Source organism: Ylistrum balloti, unplaced genomic scaffold, assembly GCF_031769215.1.
Source record: "Ylistrum balloti isolate Yb309-2 unplaced genomic scaffold, AGI_CSIRO_Ybal_v1 Utg370028, whole genome shotgun sequence".
Taxonomy (NCBI): Eukaryota; Metazoa; Mollusca; class Bivalvia; order Pectinida; family Pectinidae; genus Ylistrum; species Ylistrum balloti.
This window is the reverse complement of record NW_026782092.1, coordinates 658442-680451: the sequence shown is the minus strand read 5'-3', so window position 1 is coordinate 680451 and position 22010 is coordinate 658442. Positions and strand designations below refer to the sequence as shown.

Below are 22010 nucleotides of genomic sequence, written 5' to 3'. Positions count from 1 at the left end.
TCTTTTCCAGATACTGGGGGTTATATATGGATAGACACAATTGTGTTTGGACACTTTGTAAAAACTTTTTGAGGTTTCATTTTTACACTCAAATACTTTATGAGCATTCTCAAGCAAATATGGAGCTTCTTTTTGTATTTTTGATCCACTATCAAGTACTGAAGTTGAACACTATGTTTGATTTGCTTATAGGTGGCACTGCAGTACCTGGAGACTGCCATTGCCCGTGGCCAGTGGCTCATGTTGCAAAATTGCCATTTACTTGTCAGATGGCTCAAAGAACTTGAAAAGCAGCTGGAGAAACTGACCAAGCCTCACCCAGACTTCCGTCTCTGGTTGACCACTGAACCAACACCCAGTTTCCCTATAGGCATTCTACAGAGGTCACTCAAGGTCAGTGTGTAGACCATTTTGTGATTCATTAAAGATTAGTGTCTTTGTTAGTTGCCCTGACTGATAGTTCAATATATGTCAGTGGTCTGCAATCCTCATGGTCAGGGTACTGCAAAATGAAAAATGTGACCCAGATCAGGACAGAAATTGCTGTGTTAACCAACATTGATCACTGAAACATCAGCCATATAGTTCAGAAAACATTTAGTCTTATTGATGAAATGCCAACAATGTCACAAAACATCTGATTAAGCAAAATTAGAAAAAAAAAATAACTATAGGGAAACAAAATTGCTTAAATGAGATTTTTGAAATTATAGATCATTTATATCCAGTAATAAGCCCACCTTTACCAAATAATAGCAAAAGTGTTTAAAAAATGTTATTTCATTGTACTGTTTCTTTTTGACTCAAGTTTACACCCTAAGTGCATATTTCCTGATATAACTTTCTCCTTAATAGGTTGTGACTGAACCACCAAATGGACTCAAGCTGAACCTGCGTGGTACCTACCACAAGATTTCTGCTGTTGCTTTGTCAGAATGTCCCAATCCAGCCTTTCCGGCTCTCGTGTTTGTCCTCGCATTCTTCCATGCTGTGGTACAGGAGAGAAGAAAGTACGGAAAGATAGGCTGGAATATATCCTATGACTTTAACGAGTCCGACTTCCGTGTGTGTATGCAAATTCTCAACACCTATCTGACCAAAGCTCATGAACAAGGCGAGACCAAGATACCATGGAACAGTCTGAAGTACCTTATAGGCGAGGTTAGTGTCCAGTGCAAACCTTTTATCAATCTAGTCTAGAAACAAATCTGTACTGAAGTCAAACAGTGGAACAGTGCAAGTACTTTTAAATTCTGGACATCAAGTTGAATTTAAATCATGGATTTACTAAAAAAAAATGTGAATGCAAAGAAAGGTTGCATTCCATTTCTTTTTTTCCTTTTCTTTTTGCAGACGTTATGTTATAGCTTACAATTTCTTACTTCATTGTTTCAATCTCAAAATTAACAAATTGAAATTGAAAATAAGAAAGAGGAAGGGAAAAATAAAGAATAAACAGTTCGGTCGGCAATTATATCATAATTTTCCAAAACTAGAATTATATGGTAATGAAATAAAAACACCACTTTAATTCAAAATGTCAATTTTGATTAAGATATAAAGTTGTCTAAACAATCATTTTTTTATTCTTTACATTATGACCTTCACATTTTGACCTTACATGGAAACTTTCACATTGTAACATTTAACCGTCTTATTGTGTCCTTCACATTGTTACCAAAACTCAATGGTGATTTGAAATGCAAATGACGAATATTGTCAACACTGAATGATGTGTTGTTTGTCTTTAAAGGTGATGTACGGAGGTCGTGCCATTGACAACTTTGACCGTCGTGTGCTGAGCACTTACATGGATGAATACATGGGAGACTTCATCTTTGACACATTCCAGCCATTCCACTTTTACTGCAACGAAGAAGTTGACTACAAGATTCCTGATGATGGACTTCGTGATGTGTATGTCGGTAAGTATAGCGTCAGGATGACAGAAGATTTTACAGATCTTAATTTTCAAGCCTTTCGATATCAGATACATCCTTATATAACTGACTGGAAATTGTTTTCTGACTGTTTATCGAGTCAATATTTTTTTTTATACCATGATCAGAATAACTTACCTTCCTTTCCCCGAAGGGCGAATTAACTTTGAAGTTGATATTAAAGTGAATATTTCATTCAATAGATTATATTGAGGACCTACCCCATGCTAACACCCCTGAGGTGTTTGGCCTCCATCCAAATGCTGAGATTGGATACTACACACAAGCAGCTAGAGACATGTGGGCTCATCTTATTGAGCTTCAGCCACAGACCGGTACGTACTTTAAAATCCATGTAACCTCCAAAATAATACTGATCAGTGCTTTAACACAGGGACATGAGCTAATGACATCCAGATTGGGATTTGTAAAATTTATTTTTTTCATGTGAGAAGACTTTTTAGTAATTTGTCATCCTACCCTGTGTCAAAGCTATTTTTTTCATGAAATGATAATTTTTGTTGAATGTGGAGGAAGGGGTTGAATTTAGTGTAAACTAACATAGAGGAGTGTCCGACAACTAACTTATATGTGTCATTTGCCTTTATGACTTCTCAATGTCTCAAGGAAAATCGTAGATGGGGACCTGGACCACTCAAAACTGAATTTGAGACCTACCACTTACTCCTTTATGTAGGATGACTGCATCATTTTGGACATTAACATAAATTTGTAAAACACATCCTTTGCTCTCAATTCCTAGGATTTTCCCTGAAGTTGTATCTGTTATTAGTCAATCACACCTGTATATAGCATACACAGTACTTCTATACATAATCACATTTAAAACTTGTATGTATGCATATTTTTTCTATGTGATTGTATAATTGAAACACTTCCTTGTTGTACAATTTTTTATCTCTTTACCTAATTATGACAAATTTTCATGTACATTTAACATTCTCTATCTCCATCTCTCCTCTACTTGCTATAATATATGGACAGAGATAATGTTTTCTGGTCTCTGATAAGTAACTACTTTATTTGTGTGAAAGGTTTCTCTGTGTATTTTAACAACTTACTAACCTTATGCTGCCAGTCAAACGCAATCCTAAACCGGATTTGTTTTCAGCCATTGACAGTAGGCCAGCACAAGTTGCTGTGATTATTTTGAACACTTTCATTTAGATTTTGATACTTTTGCACTTCATGTCAATTTATCAGCTTTTGTACTGAATTTATTTCCTTCTGGCTTTAACACCAATATGTATGGATACAGTCAAATCAGCCTGTTTGAGGGAACTATTGTTTAAAAACAGATACTTGTCATCAATACCCATATTTCCCAGTCTGAATCTGAGTACTAAAATATCTTTTTCGTAAAGTATGGAAATATTTTTTATAATCTTCACTATTTTCTGTAAATATGAAGGTTTTATTGTCAATTTATTTTTAAAGTGCAAATGTATACAAATAAAACTATGTGTACTTATATACGCATACCCATGATTGTTTTTAAAACAAAAAAAGGAAAATTGAAAATAAAATTCTGTTGGATATGGTATTTCTTATCATCCCAAATCATGAAAATTATTTTTAAGTTATTGTTTTTAAGATGGCTTTTAACTGGCAGGAAGAACTAATTAAATTTTTTCAAATGAAAAAAGCCATTAAAGAGAGTATAAATTCTCGAGTCCTATGAATATGATGTTATTTTTTACATTATGGAACCTGGCACTTTCTGGTTTATGTAAAGTCACACTTTTAATCCATTTACTCCATGATATATAAAAATATTCAAATTAATTTTCAAGTATCTGAGATATATATGATGTACAATTTGTTAATAACATCTATTACTACTTTTGAAAGATCCGACTCCCTCTCTTAGATAAGATTTGTAGATGTGTTTTTAATATACAACATATTTTAGACATTGTAGATGTGTTTTTAACTTACAAATTATTAGATGTTTTAAATACTGATAGAAGTGTTTTTTGACTTGGATGTTTGATACAAAGCGCTGATAGATGTGTTTTTGACTTCTTATTAACTAGATGTTTAAATGAGGCTGTTGCTCCAATTTCTATTCAAACACTCTCTTTTACTGCTTTTTTCCTCTAAACAGTTTCTTATTTGAGCTTTGCAGTGAAATCTCTTCATGTTTTCAATTTACAATATTTGTCCTACAAAATCCCAGGATACGAATGTGGATTACAGTAGGACAATGAAATTAGGTATAATTTTTTTTACATGGTTGGGCTTATTATCAGACATGGGCATATTATTGGAAAATATAGTATATTTACTAACAAAATTGACACCATGAAACAATTGTTGTCTTTATGTATATTTAAGTGGAAGTATTGTGATAAATTTCCTATCAAAGGAATTAGGCAATATGTATGTACATCCTCAAAATTACAACTGCAGGTAATTGAAATTTCATTTTCTTTTAGAAGACCAGCGTATGGACACGTTTAGTTCGGAAACTCACATTTACTACCATGTAGTCAGCACAGTAGAAAAATCATAACTTAAATGTAATTACTATGACTTGATACTAACAGGTGACACTTCTGGAGGAATCAGTCGAGAAGAGTTTATAGACAAGATAGCACAGGAGGTGCTGGGCAAGCTGCCACAGGAATTTGAGATGGACAAGATTAAAAAGAAATATGGTATTGATATTGCCCCCACTACCATTGTGTTACTGCAGGAACTGGATCGTTTCAACCTCCTCATCAACATTATGAGAAAGTCCTTGTCAACTCTGAGGAAGGTAGGTTGCTATCATCATCATCATTATAAACCTGCTTAGTTCATGTCCATAGATATATGTTATGCATACAAATGTTTTAAATGTTTATTGATATTTTCAAATACACTGTGAGAAAAGTGTTTTAGGCAGTGAATGAACAATATAACATATTGAAATGATAAAATAAATATTAAGTGATTTTAATCTGCAAAAAAACAATATATGAAAAATTAATTTTTCTTGGAAATACTATCAGAACTAAAATATATCACCAGACACAAACTTAGTTTATTCTTTCACTGCTGATTTTGATTGGTTGCGTGATTTGTAACCTAGGCCCTGATTGGAGAAGTTGGAATGAGCAGTGAGCTTGATGATGTCGCCCGTGCCTTATTTAATGGTATGATCCCGTCAATCTGGAGGCGTTTGGCACCAGTCACTCTCAAGTCACTTGGCAACTGGATGCTCCACTTTGAGAGAAGATTCAAGCTGTATAACGGCTGGGTGAGTTATGAAAAGAAAGCTTAATCTTTTTAGAATTATTATGAACATTTTGTATCCATTCCAAGTTTAACATAAGAAAGACTTTGCACTTGAGATATATATTTATTATGCTGTTAATTTTCTTGCTGATTTCTGACAATGGGAACATGTTCTGACTTTTCAGGTTAATGAAGGAGAGCCAGGTGTGATGTGGTTGTCAGGATTACACATTCCTGAATCCTACCTGACAGCTCTGGTCCAGGCCACCTGTCGTAAGAATGGCTGGCCACTGGACAAGTCCACACTCTATACCACGGTCACTCAGTGGTCAACTGCAGAAGATGTTACAGAGCGTGCTCATCAAGGTAAGTCAAAGCTTCAAATGAACACAGACTCCACATTAATGATATTCCATGTTTGAATCATATATTAGCAAGGAGTGATGATCGTGTATATGAAGTCGGCCTAAGATGATAAAACCTATGGTTGCTGGCTGTGATGACCCGATAATCATTCCAGTTACTTGTCAAAATTATATGCAAATTTTTTAATGCCAAAAAGTATATTTACTGTTTTGTGTCTTAGTTGGAGACTCTTTGATCTTTATCCTTCATTATGGAAAAAAAATTATGTTACGATGGTAACTAACTGTCATACTGCTACTGTTACCATGGTAAATATTGTGTCCTTAGTTAAAGAATATTATGCTGTTGTTATGGTTACTAATTTGTTCCTTGGTCTGACAATTGTTGTCTTGGAAATAGGTTGTATGTTAATTATTTCTTTGCTTGCAGACTGTTTACTTGTTTGTTTGGTTACAGGCTGTTTGTTAATTGTTGCCTAATTGGTTACGAGATGTGCTATGGATACTGGTTTTTTTAATTGTTGCCTTGGTTACAGGTTGTTTTGTGGATGGCTTGTATCTAGAGGGAGGAGCTTGGAGCAAGGAAGAAAGCTGCATTATCCGACAGAATCCCAAACAGCTCATCCAGGAGTTACCTGTTCTTAAGATCATTCCGATAGAATCCCACAGATTGAAGCTCCAGGTAACATAGATCTTGTTTTTTATAAAATATAAAAAGATGTTTTCCATTCGATTCTTATGGCAGATATGTTAGAAAATGCATAAATCATGGGAAACCCTTTTATATTCACATCCATCATGATTTAAAACTAACAAAACATCAGGTTTAACAAACACTGAAAATGAAGTTAATTTACATAGACATCTTTTCATGTTTATATTCTTATGAATGCCGTTGTCCATGAGACAGTAATTAGATGAATAACATACATCTGAAGTAAGACATTCAGATAAGTCAAAAGATTTTGTGAACCATGGAAAATTGAGTGTAATAATTTCTATTTTATTTTGGTATAAATACTTAAATTTGCATATTTTTCACTTTGACAGAATACATTCAGGACACCAGTGTATGTGACCTCACAGAGAAGAAATGCAATGGGAGTTGGCTTGGTATTTGAAGCAGACCTTGCAACCACAGAACATATTAGCCATTGGTCATTACAGGGTGTGTGTCTCATCCTTAACACAGACTAAAATAGAACATGGCTTCACAGCTTGAAGACCGTGTCGTATTCAAGACCTGTTACAACATTGTACATGTCTCATTCTGAACCATTAAACAGAACATTCAAACGCTTCAATACCTGTTACCAGAGACAATTTACATAAATTACCAAGAAAAAATTCCCAAACGTTGACTTAAGTTGAAGTAAAGTGTTTCACTTGAATGTTCTCAAAGATCATTGTCAAAGTGACAGACTTTATTTGTGAATCATCACAATGATAAATATTTTGAAGAGAAAAATGACTTAAGTCATCTTGTAACACTGACTTGATTTACAGCATGAAAATACACAAAATGAGAGTCTGTATTTGATGATTCTTCCGTTACATCTGATAACAGTAACATGTGTCTTTTCACAGGTGTTGATACTGCATAATTGTTTAAAATTACGATGCATTCCAGTATATGCTTTATACATATTCAAACTACCAAAGTCTTTTACTGTTCTTCAGTAGTTGTATGAAGAAAAAATCCGTCCAAATATTTGTACTCGTTACTTGGCAGTTTCTGATTTGTATACTACCTTATAATAGTCACGGCTTACAAGGTCAATATATTGATATATGTTACTTTACTGTTTTTATTTTTTTAAGAAATTGTTAAAGAGTAATTACTAAACTTCATAAGGATATCCTCGGACAATCAGCGGATTTCATTTACGCCTGTGATATTTAATTTTTGAAAAACAAGATATTTATTTATTTTATCTGGCATTCAATTCTTCTGTTTATTTTCTGTTAAACATTCCATCCATGATTTTATAATGTATACAGAAGTTAATATGATTAACATTTATAATGCCCATGCCGTCCGCTACTAACAATTAATACTGCACCATTTTGTTGTATGGATTAAATTAAATATATTTTTCTTTTTAATTTAAATATCATGTATTAAATAAATTATTTGCACTTATCAGAATTCCATTTCTGAGGAGTTTGATGATCTATTTCCTCTTGTTGAATATTTTTACAGAAGAACTCTTTTGAGTAAATTATTTTGTTATACGAGTGGATTGCTCATTGAAAAATAGAAAAAAAAATAAATAAAAACTATATAAACATTTAATCATTTTTGTCTTGTTTTTTGGGGAGTTTTATTTTCTTTTTTTGTGTTCCATTAAATTTTCAGGGGAGCTGGAATGTCCATATGTCATTCCATCAAGCCTTTCATCATCCAGAGCAGAACTTTGACCACAGTAATGACAGAGTTATTGTTCTTTGCTAAAATTTTGTGTCTTGAGCATAACTTTGCTTGCTTTTAAACTAAGATAATGAAATATGATGTATACATTGGCCATGCTATGACGATTTGTAATGTATCAAAATCGGGCCTGCAACCCTTGATTACTGAGATATTGCCCTCTGTTAAAATTTTATGGCCACAAATGTTGTTTTTGGGGGAGCAGTAATCAGTTTCCCCTGAACCATTAAAACTGTCCAGTGTATACAATTGCTGTGTCTTAATTTCCTTCCATTTATCACACATACATCTCATCAATTAAATGGGTTTGTAGTTGTAGAGATGTTTATCATTTTCTACAGATAATGGTATTTCTGACGGCTAGCTAGGTGTCCAGAGGTAAAAATAAGTCACTGTAATTATGTACCAATATTGTACTAAAGGTTAGAAGTATTCATAGTGCTGTTATATTAAGTTGACATCCATCTGCAATAACTTTGCCACAGTACAAACTGTTGGGCAGTGAATCAGAAAAGGATTTTTATGGAACATTTTCTGATGTTACATGCAGTGTTCAATGTTGATAAGATATTACACAGATTTTTATAGATATTAAATCATGGTGTATTAATAGTAGCTGTCATCACTCTTTCTCATAAAGTAAATGGAACAATCTTTCTCAAATTTAGGACACATAATGCTCTATGATATGTCACTACCTTTTTCTATATATTGACAAGTACCAAGTTTTTGATAAATTTACAGTGCTATAATTTCAAGTGACTGGTAGGTGTGAGGTTAAGGTCATATCAGGCTGTGATAACTCAGTCAGGTAGAGCTTTGTCTTTCTTAACCTTGAGTGAAGAACCGAGGTTACGTGGTTCGATGATCCCTATTATAAAGTGGTAGTTTGCATGTCTTTCTCAGGAAGCTGAGAATTTGACTGGTTGTGCTGATGTGGTTGTGTGCTTGGACTAGACACTTAATTACTGTAGATTCCATGTGACAGGCCTGCTGTATATTGTTCAATATATTAACCTGACCAGCTACTACAGGGAGACCGCACCTCAAAATAATCCTGGCTTGAGGTGATAAACCCAACAAACAAAAAAAATTTAAATAATGTAACAGATCTCTAAAGGTCATCTTATTTCTTTCAATTCCTGCCTTCATTTGGAAACAAACACAGGACCTCTAGCTCATTGGGTATACACATGCATACTCAGTCGATGGAGCGAAAGAGATCCCTCTTGCCAAGCAGTATAGGTATTACAGCTAGTCATATTGAAATCAAGGCTATATGAAATTCAGTTGGTCTTGTGTTCTATTGTATGACATTTTGCCTTCTTCCTAATAGGAATGCATATTTTGGTTGTGTTACAATTGATAAAAGTTTTTGATTTGGCAACATTCAAAATTTCAATTTAGATTCTAAATAATTTAACCTTTTTATGATCATATCCACAGCATATTACAAATTCTGTTAAAAAGTTGGTGAAAAAAAGTGATATATGAAATACACAATTACATGATATTGCTATATAAATTGAGTGATGTGAATTATGATGGAACATCCTGCTCATGACTGTCATTTCGTCAATAAAAACAGCATCAGTTCATCATCTATTTACAGGACAACTACAATGTTTAAATCAAGTTAGAATAAGACAGTAACATGCTTATGAAATGTAAATATTTTGCGGGCATATTTGCATATTTTTAATCAAACAATGCAAAAACCAATTTAGATGTTCATTGTTGGGTAGATAATTATTTATATGCGAATATTATTTATATACATTTTGGTTAACAACAAAAATTGAATATTTGAAATTGAAGGAGTGGAAATTATTAGAAACATGTTCGAGGAAAGAAAAAAAAAGAAAAAGGAATGGGTCCCACTATGTTGGACGGGCTACTAACCGATGCCTATTCACGGGCGCGATCCCACTACTATTTGACACGGGGACTTTTGCCTGCTGTGTTTCCACCCTGGGCCGTTTCGTCCCTCCTTAGACAACCTGGTGACACTGGGCTCCCCCGATGTCGCCATATTGATGCCGAACTTAGCGCGGACGCCCGATCGACATAGAGCACCTGAAAGCAGGACCCCCGCCCTCAAACAGTCCACCACACCAAGCCTCCAGGTAGCTGGATTACAGGAGCACGCCACAACTCCCAGCGACACTTTCGTCGACATTTATAAAATAAGAAGTTTACAACGATATACACCATATTCCATTACTGAATATGTTCGATATATGTTGTATTAATGTTCCTTGATTTTGGGTTTAATAAAGGGTTTATTATCTGCTCTAATCGACCACAATAATCGACTGAGAAATTAAATTCGTTAAAAATGGACGACCCGGATCATTTGTGCGTTTATACTGGATGCATGAATTTGAAGTACTATTGCGACGCAGATCCAGGATGTGCGTCATTCCTTATTAGCATATGATTGTTAGACTTACACATGTCCGGTTTCCATACGCATTCTATGTCTTTGGTATAGGCCTATAACGTTGTAGATATAATCTAGAACAACAGGGAGACTAAATATTCTGTCTTATATTTTGCAATTGTATTTGAAATGAAAATGAAGTTAACGTGTGGCATTGCAGGAAGTTAACAAAGTGTAGTACTTTCTTTGAAGTCCGACGAAACCAGCAACGTTGGATCAAGTAGTTTCATTAGCGATCGGATAGATTTTGTGTACACCGGTCGGGGAACTGCCAAACACTAAAATATACACCAGCTTATATGTTAGTGGGGAAGATAAGAGTGTGACCAGTTGGATAGATTACATGATGATAAAGGTACATCTCAGAATTACTGATGGATAAGACAGAACAGACATGTGATGTAATATCTTCCAGGTTACTCATTGATACGGCCTTATTTATGACGATAGAACCTAGATAGTATTAAATGAAAGTGTTACAAAAGTCCGTTCTAGTAGACTTTCTGGCATGGGTTAATATGGGGAGAACTGGCCAATTGTTCTTATTATGGACAGCTTAATTAATGGTACTTGATGCAAAACATCTTAACTAATGTTTTTCAGTAGATGTAAACTATATATATATGTGTGATCATTCTAATGAACATCATTAATTTGTCATCGAAATAAACAAACACAGTCTAATAAATTTGAATATGTTGTAATATTTGGAACTGTCACACGAACCTTAGTCAATCGATAACCAATTTATTATGGGCTAAACGTCATGATTGGTACATTTGTATGTGAAACAACACTGGCTGTGCCTTAACCAACCTGTCACTATTTCTTAAAATCTATTTCGACATAGGGTGTATAATATAAGTAAGTATTAATGAAACTCACGGTGCTCGGACTCAAATACTGTCGGTGATGAATCTTAATATCTGGATAAATATTTCTAATGGTTTAAAGCTAAGGCAAAAGACTGAGATATCATTTTCAGCGTTTAATGTTTTTTCTTTGAAACTATTTACAACGTTAAGATCAGGGTAGATTCCAGGCTGCTTGAGCCTGAAAATGGTTTCACGGACCTAGGACTCGTATCACAATCAAACAAATACATACAATGTAATTTCTCATATTTATTTATAAAGAAAGTATAAAAAATACCATACAAATTCATAATACATTTAACAATGCCCAAAAAAACATGAACACGTTTAATAATTGTTCGGATAATTGCAATTATACGGCCCGACCATAACACGGACACTTGACACACCTCAAGTCCTAGATTATACAATGCACTTAAAGAATCTATTCCAAGACAGAACATGGTGTTGGAAATGAGTGTCATGTCAGTAAATGTAAACAGTAAAAGTAAACACCCGTATTAAATGTGAATTACTCACGGATTTCATCATCAATGTATACTATTTTATACTATATTGTTTATCTCTACAAATAAATTGCAAATTAATAATGCAGTTGTCAATTCGGAAAAACAACACCAATCTCAAAATGATCAGTACACTTCCTCTACCGTCGGGCCAGTACTTGACCCTCCTTGTGCTTCTCTACCACAACCTCCACTGGGTGCCCCGCCATTTGACTGTGGTGAACTCCCGTGAAGTTTCGTCATGATAGGTGAACACAGTTTTTGAAATTCCTTTAGTTTATATTCGTATTCCTCCACGTCCGCCATAGTGTTACTGTCCAACCACTTCAAATTGTCCTCACATCCCTGACACACAGTGGATTTTTCCTCTGATGAAAGTTTGTCACCAACATTTTCCATCGCCTGTTTGACACTGAAAATGTAGTTCTCCAGCTGATTTCTGGCAGAAACTCTTTTCCTCTGTTTCTCGTCCTCGTCTTTGTATTTTTCTGCGTCGGCTACCATTTTCTCAATGTCTTCTTTACTCAAACGTCCCCTGTCGTTTGTGATGGTGATTTTATTGGATTTCCCAGTACTTTTATCCTCAGCCGACACATTGAGGATTCCATTAGCATCGATGTCGAATTGGACCTCGATCTGTGGAACACCTCTGGGTGCAGGTGGGATGCCGTTTAGTTCAAACCTTCCCAGTTGATTATTGTCCTTTGTCATGACTCGTTCTCCCTCGAACACCTGGATACTGACACCGGGCTGGTTATCAGAATACGTAGTAAACGTTTGAGATGTTTTCGTGGGAATTCTAGTGTTCCTTTCGATCAGTTTGGTCATCACACCTCCAGCTGTTTCTATTCCGAGGGACAGTGGAGCCACGTCCACCAGAAGGACGTCCTTGATGACGTCACTGCTGTCGCCGGTAAGAACGGCAGCTTGAACTGCAGCACCATACGCTACAGCTTCGTCAGGATTGATGGATTTGTTGAGCTGTTTTCCGTTCATGAAATCTTCGAGCATCTTTTGGATCTTTGGTATACGTGTAGATCCGCCAACTAAGACAATCTCGTGGATTTTCGATTTGTCCATCTTAGCATCACGAAGTGCCTTTTCCACAGGCTCTAGAGTAGCACGGAAAAGATCAGAACATAAGTCCTCAAATCTAGCTCTGGTGAGTTTACTGTAGAAATCGATTCCCTCAAACAGAGAGTCGATTTCTATACTTGCTTCGCTGCTGCTCGAAAGGGTTCGTTTGGCACGTTCACATGCGGTGCGAAGCCTTCGTAAAGCCCTGCTGTTCTTACTCAAGTCTTTTCCATATTTCCGTTTAAACTCCTGTACGAAATGGTTCACAACTCTGTTGTCGAAATCTTCTCCACCTAAATGTGTGTCACCAGCAGTAGCTTTAACCTCGAATATCGATCCTTCGTCGATCGTCAAAATGGACACATCAAATGTTCCTCCTCCCAAATCAAAGATGAGGACATTTTTCTCGTCTTTGAGGTTCTTGTCTAGTCCATAGGCCAGCGCAGCAGCCGTTGGTTCATTGACAATTCGCAGGACGTTCAGTCCGGCGATGATCCCAGCGTCCTTTGTCGCCTGTCTCTGGGAGTCATTGAAGTAGGCTGGTACAGTGATCACGGCATCCTTGACCTTTTCACCAAGGAAAGCTTCAGCCGTCTCCTTCATTTTAGTAAGCACCATGGAGCTGATTTCCTCTGGTGTAAACTGCTTGGTGTCGCATTTGCTGTTCACCTGAATCTTTGGTTTACCGGAGCTACTGACCACCGTAAATGGCCAGTGTTTCATGTCCGACTGGACATTATGGTCATCGTATTTCCGACCAATTAGACGTTTTGCATCAAAGATAGTGTTCTGTGGGTTCATTGCTACTTGGCCCTTGGCAGCGTCTCCGATCAGTCTCTCCGTGTCCGTAAAGGCCACGTAACTAGGCGTGGTCCTGTTTCCCTGGTCGTTGGCAATAATCTCCACCTTCCCATGTTGGAATACTCCGACACAGGAATATGTGGTGCCGAGGTCAATTCCAATAGCTGGAGATTTACGTGAGCCTGCCATATTCGTCTTCAAATGTCAAATCGAAAGTAGAGTTATTGTTGTTTAGGTATTGCGTGTCGATCACTCCCTCGCTCGCTAAAGGCTGGATATATATACACACTACCGTGTATTAAGTCCGCTGTGTGTGTATTCCAAGTAGAAGTGTCTAACTTCTTTTCTGATTCTGATCACAGCTTGTGTGCACCATGTTTATATACCCTACTATAGTATACTTTCTTGAATGATCTAGATAATCGAGAGCGTTCCAGTGATTCGATTGGTCTAGAAACTTCCCGAATGAATTTAGGTCAGCCTTGTTATGAGGCACCTCAAGGGGGCATACTACATCATACGTTTCGCAGAAACATTAAAGTATATTAAAGTAATCTGACAAAAAGAAGTTTTTCTAAACGTAGTCAATTTCAATTCATTGAAGATTAGTTTACGTAATTAATGTTTAGTATATACATCGTATATGTCAATGAATATTTCCATATGATACTTGTATAAACATATTAACATATTAATGTCAGACATATTACATCTGCATACAAGCAGTTCATTTTGGTGCTTAAAATTATGAAAGGGACATTAAGCTGTTTTTAACGTCTTAGTTTTCATCAAAGAATAATTAATTAAATTAAAATTTAATAAATTGATATATGTGTCATTTGTAAATAATCGAAAACGTTCTAGAACGACCGATTAATCTAGAAACTTCCCGAGTCAATTCAGGTTAGCTTTGTGATTAGGCACCCTAAGGATGCAAATCTGCACGTTTATCGTATAATACCATAATATTGACACTTGAGACAGTAGTTATGATCAAAAGATAAAATACGTGAGGTTTCCTTAATTTGTAATTGATTCATGAGGTATAATGTCAAATAATGTCTTTTTGTCATTGACACCACAAAACAAAACATACCTGCATACATAAACACCCAACAGGTCCAGGCTTCCTGCTAGGTTTTAGACAGAGACAAATATTACATTTAATATATCAAAGAAACAAGTACGAGTGGTATGCATGGTCTGCAAAAAATCTTAAGCTCAATATCAGGTATCAATTCATGTAGAATATTATATCATTATAATTACTGGCAAATTACCTACTGATAGTCACATGAAATGTTAAAAATAACTCATATGTAGATGTGATTTACAAACATATATAGTTATATATATATATAGACACAGATAGATACATGACAAGAATAACAAAGAAAAAAAAGGGAAAAAAACTCAGTGTTATATATAAGGGCTTTTTTTACTAATATTATATGCATAAAGAAATCTTAGTAAGTTTGAAACAGGGTATACGTATAAGACTCATGAGACTATGAAAAGGTTGTCAGGAGGGATTATTCTGTATTCTGGATATTAAAAGAAGATGACCCGACTTAAATGTCAAGGGGAGACCACTTAGCCTCAAAATTGATAAAAGATTTGTTTTCAAAGGCAATTTTCCGTTCAACTTCCTACTGTACAGAGATTACAGATTTAAGCCATGGGAAGGATGGTTTTACATTCCTAAAGCGACAAGTGTATATATACTATTTTGTTATTAATATCAAGTGATTAATCAAAATAAAATCATTATAATAAATTAAAATTCCCTTTATGTCCCATTCATAAATTGCGATATTTTTTGCATGTTGTTTAACCACTGTTTTAAATCTTCCCATAATGTATATACGTTTTCACATTGATAAAAGAGGTGTGTTAAAGATTCTTGTTCTTTTTCACAGAAAGTACAATTTTCACCTCTTACAATTTTAATTCTGTATGGAAATTTATTTGTGGTTAAAATTCTATGTAAGAGTTTAAATTGAAAATTTTGTAGTTTTTGTATCTGGACATGTTTTAAAAACAAACACTACAGTGTATATATTTTTCCCCAGTTTAAGGTATTTTCATTATTTATGCCCAGATCTCTTTTCCATTTCTCTTTGTTTAGATGCAGGGTAGTATTTTTGCTTTTGTAACACGGAGTGGTAAATGTATTTATGGTCTGTTCTAGTTAGTAGCTTGTGTAGATGTGTCTCTAGATCTCCATCATTGTTATCTGTGATTCGTATGGATTCAGTTGTTTCCTTTGGTATTTTATTAATGAAGGCAAAATATTGCAGAAAATTTAGATTATGACAGACTTCTTTTATTTGATTAAATGGTAAAAATAGTAAATTTTCATCTAGAAAATCCCTAATTGTTTTAAATCCCTTTTCGTCATAATTTAAATATTTTTAAAATGCTTTATGGTGACATAATTTAAAATATCAGACTGATGATCATCACTTTTCAATTCACTCCAGGATAGAAGAACATCTTTCCAAAATTTATTTGTAATTACACTTGCTATTTCCTTTATTTTCTGCTTATTTAAATTCCAAAGCCTATCTCCTCCAAGTTATTTAAATTTTGATTTTGCTAATGTTTGCCAGTCTCCATTGCCCACATGAAATCGTTTAACCCATTTAATCTTTAGATATTTCAGGAAACTTTCTATATGAATCATTTAAAGCCCCCCTTCCTCATATCCCATAATAAGTGTATTTCGTTTTATTTTATCAGGTTTGTAATCCCAAATAAATCTATGCAAAATTGAATTGATATTTTGTATCAAGTCTGCAGAAGGACTAGATAACGTGTAAAATAAAATATTGAGTAAAGGGAGTGCTTAAGTTTTCACTACGGTGATTTTCCCTATCAAAGTTAGCCTTCTTCTAGACCACATTCCTAGCAATCCGGTCATAACCGAGCGTAGGTCACTGGTTGTCCTGGTTTTAATAGATTAGACTAGAATTATATTACCAACGTCTAGTTCATTTTCGTGCTTAAATTATGAAAGGGACGTCTTGGGTCTCATCAAAGAATAATTAATTAAATTAAAGATTTGTTATATGTGTTACTCGTATGAAAATATTGAAAAAAATACGAATATGTTTTCGCCCTCTTCGTCTAGACGTTGGTAGTATAACTCTAGTTGTATTTTCATTTTTCTTTTTTCAGTTTTTAGCCATATCATTAGTCATGTTCATTTTGAGGCGGAGTTTACTTGTAGTTTAATTTGGAGGTTTTATCGCCTCGTGAACAGCTATGGTGTTATGGAGGCGGGGTCTTCGTGTTGAATTTTGTTTTATTGGATTGATCGCCTCTTAAACAGGTTGGGTAATTTTATGATGTGGTCTCCTTGTTGAAGATAGTCACTACATCTCTAAAAAAAACATACGAAATTTCTGTCGCATGTCCTCAAAAAAAAAAAAAAAAAAATGAAAGTAAAGTGTCTTACCCAATCACGCTAACATCAAAGGAGAAAAACAGTCGAGATACTAGTGTTCTGATGAGCATGGACCATTCCGAGTAGGAACATATAGAGGTTACACAGTGAGTGGTATATGGAATATCTTTCACTCGAGTTAGCTATTCTTCACAAATTACAAAAAAACACAAGCTGTAGTCATAAACGAGTTCATTTCTAAGACAATGTTAACCTTTAGGACCGGATCTGTGTAAATCTAGTCAATTATCAGTTTACATACATGGACAAGTTGTGCATAAATCAACAAGTCTTGAACAACTTCGTTCTTATGAAAGAAAAATCCTAATTATGAGCTATTGTATGATTCATCTACGTGATGAAACAACTAGCGTCAATTCCTATCAGATCAACACAAGTGGAAAATATCAATATCCACTAAAGCACACATCACAAAGACCTCGACCGGCTATAGATATAGATTTTGTATCAAAAAAAATTATAAGTGAAAGTAACAAATACTTTAAGGGAAATACTCCGACAACACGGGTAAAAAAGGACCTTGCAAAGTCTTTCATTTCACCTTCGGATATATTGACGACGTCTTGACTTTAAATAACAAGAAATCTATAGACTACGTCAATCGTATGTATCCACCATAACTGGAAAGCAAAGATACACAGACTCTTGGGCTGCTTATCTCGATCTTTTCCTACTACGAAATCAACATGGACAGCTTTCCATCAAGTTGTATAATAAACGAGATGATTTGAATTGTGAGTTTTTCGATTTCTGACAAACTCATAACACAGGGGTTCAAAAGATGTAGGTTAATGAAAATAAGGGAGAGGGGGAGAAGTTTTCAGATCACCATAGTGATCTCATGGAGAAATATTCTATTTCTACATGCGACCTGAAGCTGGACGTGTTTGATGCTCGTTAGTTTGCCTGTTGGTTCCGTTGTTGTATACCTAGTTCTCATTTGAGAATGTAACTTTATTTAATTGGATTGACCAAGGTTTACTAGACACTTACTCCTCTGGAACACCTGGCCTTATTCTCCTTGTGCTTTTTCAGTCTCAGTCTTTTAAGTCTCCGTTAAAAATATTTATTTTGTTCATATTTTGCCCTAGTTTAATGGAAGTAGATTTTGAATTATAATTATGTTGTCATGCTGGTATATTCTTGGTGTTTGTTTTACACCTGTCTAAGTCCGCTCACAAATATTGAAAAATATTAAAACTTTACATTTTCATGAAATCAAATACTTCTTAGAACCTCTTTCATCTCTCGTCTATTATCAATTGAAAACCTCAACAGAGCACACTTTTTTACCAAATATGAATTTAAATAAGGATTGCAATTAGATGAAACATAATCTAAGACGCTCATTGGCTAATTTATAGAGTCCTAGAGATGAAACGCTGGATGAATGGCCGACTGGTTGATTTCAATGTGTGTATTTTTTTACTTATTCACACCACGTTACTCCGGCGTTTCCCTTCCTATGTTTGTAATAGAATAAGATGTTGTTTTTTTTTTTTATTTCATATCGAATTAAATAGGACTCAGTTGTATAAGAAATTAAATGCAATATAGAAAAACAAGAAAAACCTAATACTTATTTTAACAATTTTATTTAATAACAATATAAAAACGACAAAAATAACTGCTTAAACAGAGTATGATTCATTCAAACAAGATCTATCAACATTTGTTGACTGTACATCACAATTTAATTGCACATAGAATACCATTAAAATTAAACTATCACATATGTCCTCGTTGTATATGTAAAACACACATATAAAAATCAAATACATGGTAGATTGTCCTTTCCAATTTACAATGACTAGCAATATCAAAATGATCAGTACACTTCCTCTACCGTCGGGCCAGTACTTGACCCTCCTTGTGCTTCTCTACCACAACCTCCACTGGGTGCCCCGCCATTTGACTGTGGTGAACTCCCGTGAAGTTTCGTCATGATAGGTGAACACAGTTTTTGAAATTCCTTTAGTTTATATTCGTATTCCTCCACGTCCGCCATAGTGTTACTGTCCAACCACTTCAAATTGTCCTCACATCCCTGACACACAGTGGATTTTTCCTCTGATGAAAGTTTGTCACCAACATTTTCCATCGCCTGTTTGACACTGAAAATGTAGTTCTCCAGCTGATTTCTGGCAGAAACTCTTTTCCTCTGTTTCTCGTCCTCATCTTTGTATTTTTCTGCGTCGGCTACCATTTTCTCAATGTCTTCTTTACTCAAACGTCCCCTGTCGTTTGTGATGGTGATTTTGTTGGATTTCCCAGTACTTTTATCCTCAGCCGACACATTGAGGATTCCATTAGCATCGATGTCGAATTGGACCTCGATTTGTGGAACACCTCTGGGTGCAGGTGGGATGCCGTTTAGTTCAAACCTTCCCAGTTGATTATTGTCCTTTGTCATGACTCGTTCTCCCTCGAACACCTGGATACTGACACCGGGCTGGTTATCAGAATACGTAGTAAACGTTTGAGATGTTTTCGTGGGAATTCTAGTGTTCCTTTCGATCAGTTTGGTCATCACACCTCCAGCTGTTTCTATTCCGAGGGACAGTGGAGCCACGTCCACCAGAAGGACGTCCTTGATGACGTCACTGCTGTCGCCGGTAAGAACGGCAGCTTGAACTGCAGCACCATACGCTACAGCTTCGTCAGGATTGATAGATTTGTTGAGCTGTTTTCCGTTCATGAAATCTTCGAGCATCTTTTGGATCTTTGGTATACGTGTAGATCCGCCAACTAAGACAATCTCGTGGATTTTCGATTTGTCCATCTTAGCATCACGAAGTGCCTTTTCCACAGGCTCTAGAGTAGCACGGAAAAGATCAGAACACAAGTCCTCAAATCTAGCTCTGGTGAGTTTACTGTAGAAATCGATTCCCTCAAACAGAGAGTCGATTTCTATACTTGCTTCGCTGCTGCTCGAAAGGGTTCGTTTGGCACGTTCACATGCGGTGCGAAGCCTTCGTAAAGCCCTGCTGTTCTTACTCAAGTCTTTTCCATATTTCCGTTTAAACTCCTGTACGAAATGGTTCACAACTCTGTTGTCGAAATCTTCTCCACCTAAATGTGTGTCACCAGCAGTAGCTTTAACCTCGAATATCGATCCTTCGTCGATCGTCAAAATGGACACATCAAATGTTCCTCCTCCCAAATCAAAGATGAGGACATTTTTCTCGTCTTTGAGGTTCTTGTCTAGTCCATAGGCCAGCGCAGCAGCCGTTGGTTCATTGACAATTCGCAGGACGTTCAGTCCGGCGATGATCCCAGCGTCCTTTGTCGCCTGTCTCTGGGAGTCATTGAAGTAGGCTGGTACAGTGATCACAGCATCCTTGACCTTTTCACCAAGGAAAGCTTCAGCCGTCTCCTTCATTTTAGTAAGCACCATGGAGCTGATTTCCTCTGGTGTAAACTGCTTGGTGTCGCATTTGCTGTTCACCTGAATCTTTGGTTTACCGGAGCTACTGACCACCGTAAATGGCCAGTGTTTCATGTCCGACTGGACATTATGGTCATCGTATTTCCGACCAATTAGACGTTTTGCATCAAAGATAGTGTTCTGTGGGTTCATTGCTACTTGGCCCTTGGCAGCGTCTCCGATCAGTCTCTCCGTGTCCGTAAAGGCCACGTAACTAGGCGTGGTCCTGTTTCCCTGGTCGTTGGCAATAATCTCCACCTTCCCATGTTGGAATACTCCGACACAGGAATATGTTGTGCCGAGGTCAATTCCAATAGCTGGAGATTTACGTGAGCCTGCCATATTCGTCTTCAAATGTCAAATCGAAAGTAGAGTTATTGTTGTTTAGGTATTGCGTGTCGATCACTCCCTCGCTCGCTAAAGGCTGGATATATATACACACTACCGTGTATTAAGTCCGCTGTGTGTGTATTCCAAGTAGAACTGTCGAACTTCTTTTCTGATTCTGATCACAGCTTGTGTGCACCGTGTTTATATACCCTACTATACTTTCTTGAATGATCTAGATAATCGAGAGCGTTCCAGTGATTCGATTGGTCTAGAAACTTCCCGAATGAATTTAGGTCAGCCTTGTTATGAGGCACCTCAAGGGGGCATACTACATCATACGTTTCGCAGAAACATTAAAGTATATTAAAGTAATCTGACAAAAAGAAGTTTTTCTAAACGTAGTCAATTTCAATTCATTGAAGATTAGTTTACGTAATTAATGTTTAGTATATACATCGTATATGTCAATGAATATTTCCATATGATACTTGTATAAACATATTAACATATTAATGTCAGACATATTACATCTGCATACAAGCAGTTCATTTTGGTGCTTAAAATTATGAAAGGGACATTAAGCTGTTTTTAACGTCTTAGTTTTCATCAAAGAATAATTAATTAAATTAAAATTTAATAAATTGATATATGTGTCATTTGTAAATAATCGAAAACGTTCTAGAACGACCGATTAATCTAGAAACTTCCCGAGTCAATTCAGGTTAGCTTTGTGATTAGGCACCCTAAGGATGCAAATCTGCACGTTTATCGTATAATACCATAATATTGACACTTGAGACAGTAGTTATGATCAAAAGATAAAATACGTGAGGTTTCCTTAATTTGTAATTGATTCATGAGGTATAATGTCAAATAATGTCTTTTTGTCATTGACACCACAAAACAAAACATACCTGCATACATAAACACCCAACAGGTCCAGGCTTCCTGCTAGGTTTTAGACAGAGACAAATATTACATTTAATATATCAAAGAAACAAGTACGAGTGGTATGCATGGTCTGCAAAAAATCTTAAACTCAATATCAGGTATCAATTCATGTAGAATATTATATCATTATAATTACTGGCAAATTACCTACT

At 35.7% G+C, this 22010-nt stretch overlaps 3 protein-coding genes across 3 annotated transcripts in view; 1 reads left to right on the top strand and 2 right to left on the bottom strand.

Annotated features, from left to right (window-relative positions):
* LOC132548837 (dynein axonemal heavy chain 10-like) overlaps positions 1 to 6745 on the top strand; it is a 51244-nt gene extending 44499 nt beyond the window's left edge. Inside the window, exons 60-68 of the mRNA XM_060212732.1 lie at positions 193 to 393; positions 856 to 1161; positions 1754 to 1925; positions 2144 to 2275; positions 4511 to 4722; positions 5038 to 5205; positions 5369 to 5549; positions 6085 to 6230; positions 6599 to 6745. Of these exons, the coding sequence (XP_060068715.1) occupies positions 193 to 393; positions 856 to 1161; positions 1754 to 1925; positions 2144 to 2275; positions 4511 to 4722; positions 5038 to 5205; positions 5369 to 5549; positions 6085 to 6230; positions 6599 to 6745 (1665 nt within the window). The remainder of the gene's footprint in view (positions 1 to 192; positions 394 to 855; positions 1162 to 1753; positions 1926 to 2143; positions 2276 to 4510; positions 4723 to 5037; positions 5206 to 5368; positions 5550 to 6084; positions 6231 to 6598) is intronic.
* A 4788-nt stretch (positions 6746 to 11533) lies between these two features.
* Positions 11534 to 14007, bottom strand: LOC132548828 (heat shock protein 70 B2-like). The gene has a single exon (XM_060212722.1). It carries the CDS (start codon positions 13868 to 13870, stop codon positions 11930 to 11932), a length of 1941 nt encoding a protein of 646 aa, XP_060068705.1. The 5' UTR covers positions 13871 to 14007; the 3' UTR covers positions 11534 to 11929.
* A 4938-nt stretch (positions 14008 to 18945) lies between these two features.
* Positions 18946 to 21063, bottom strand: LOC132548832 (heat shock protein 70 B2-like). Its single transcript, XM_060212727.1, has one exon. It carries the CDS (start codon positions 20917 to 20919, stop codon positions 18979 to 18981), a length of 1941 nt encoding a protein of 646 aa, XP_060068710.1. The 5' UTR covers positions 20920 to 21063; the 3' UTR covers positions 18946 to 18978.
* Positions 21064 to 22010: the final 947 nt, after the last annotated feature.

Coding starts and splice junctions, on each gene's coding strand:
- LOC132548828 (XM_060212722.1), bottom strand. CDS start 13,870: ATGGCAGGCTCACGTAAATCTCCAGCTATTGGAATTGACCTCGGCACC.
- LOC132548832 (XM_060212727.1), bottom strand. CDS start 20,919: ATGGCAGGCTCACGTAAATCTCCAGCTATTGGAATTGACCTCGGCACA.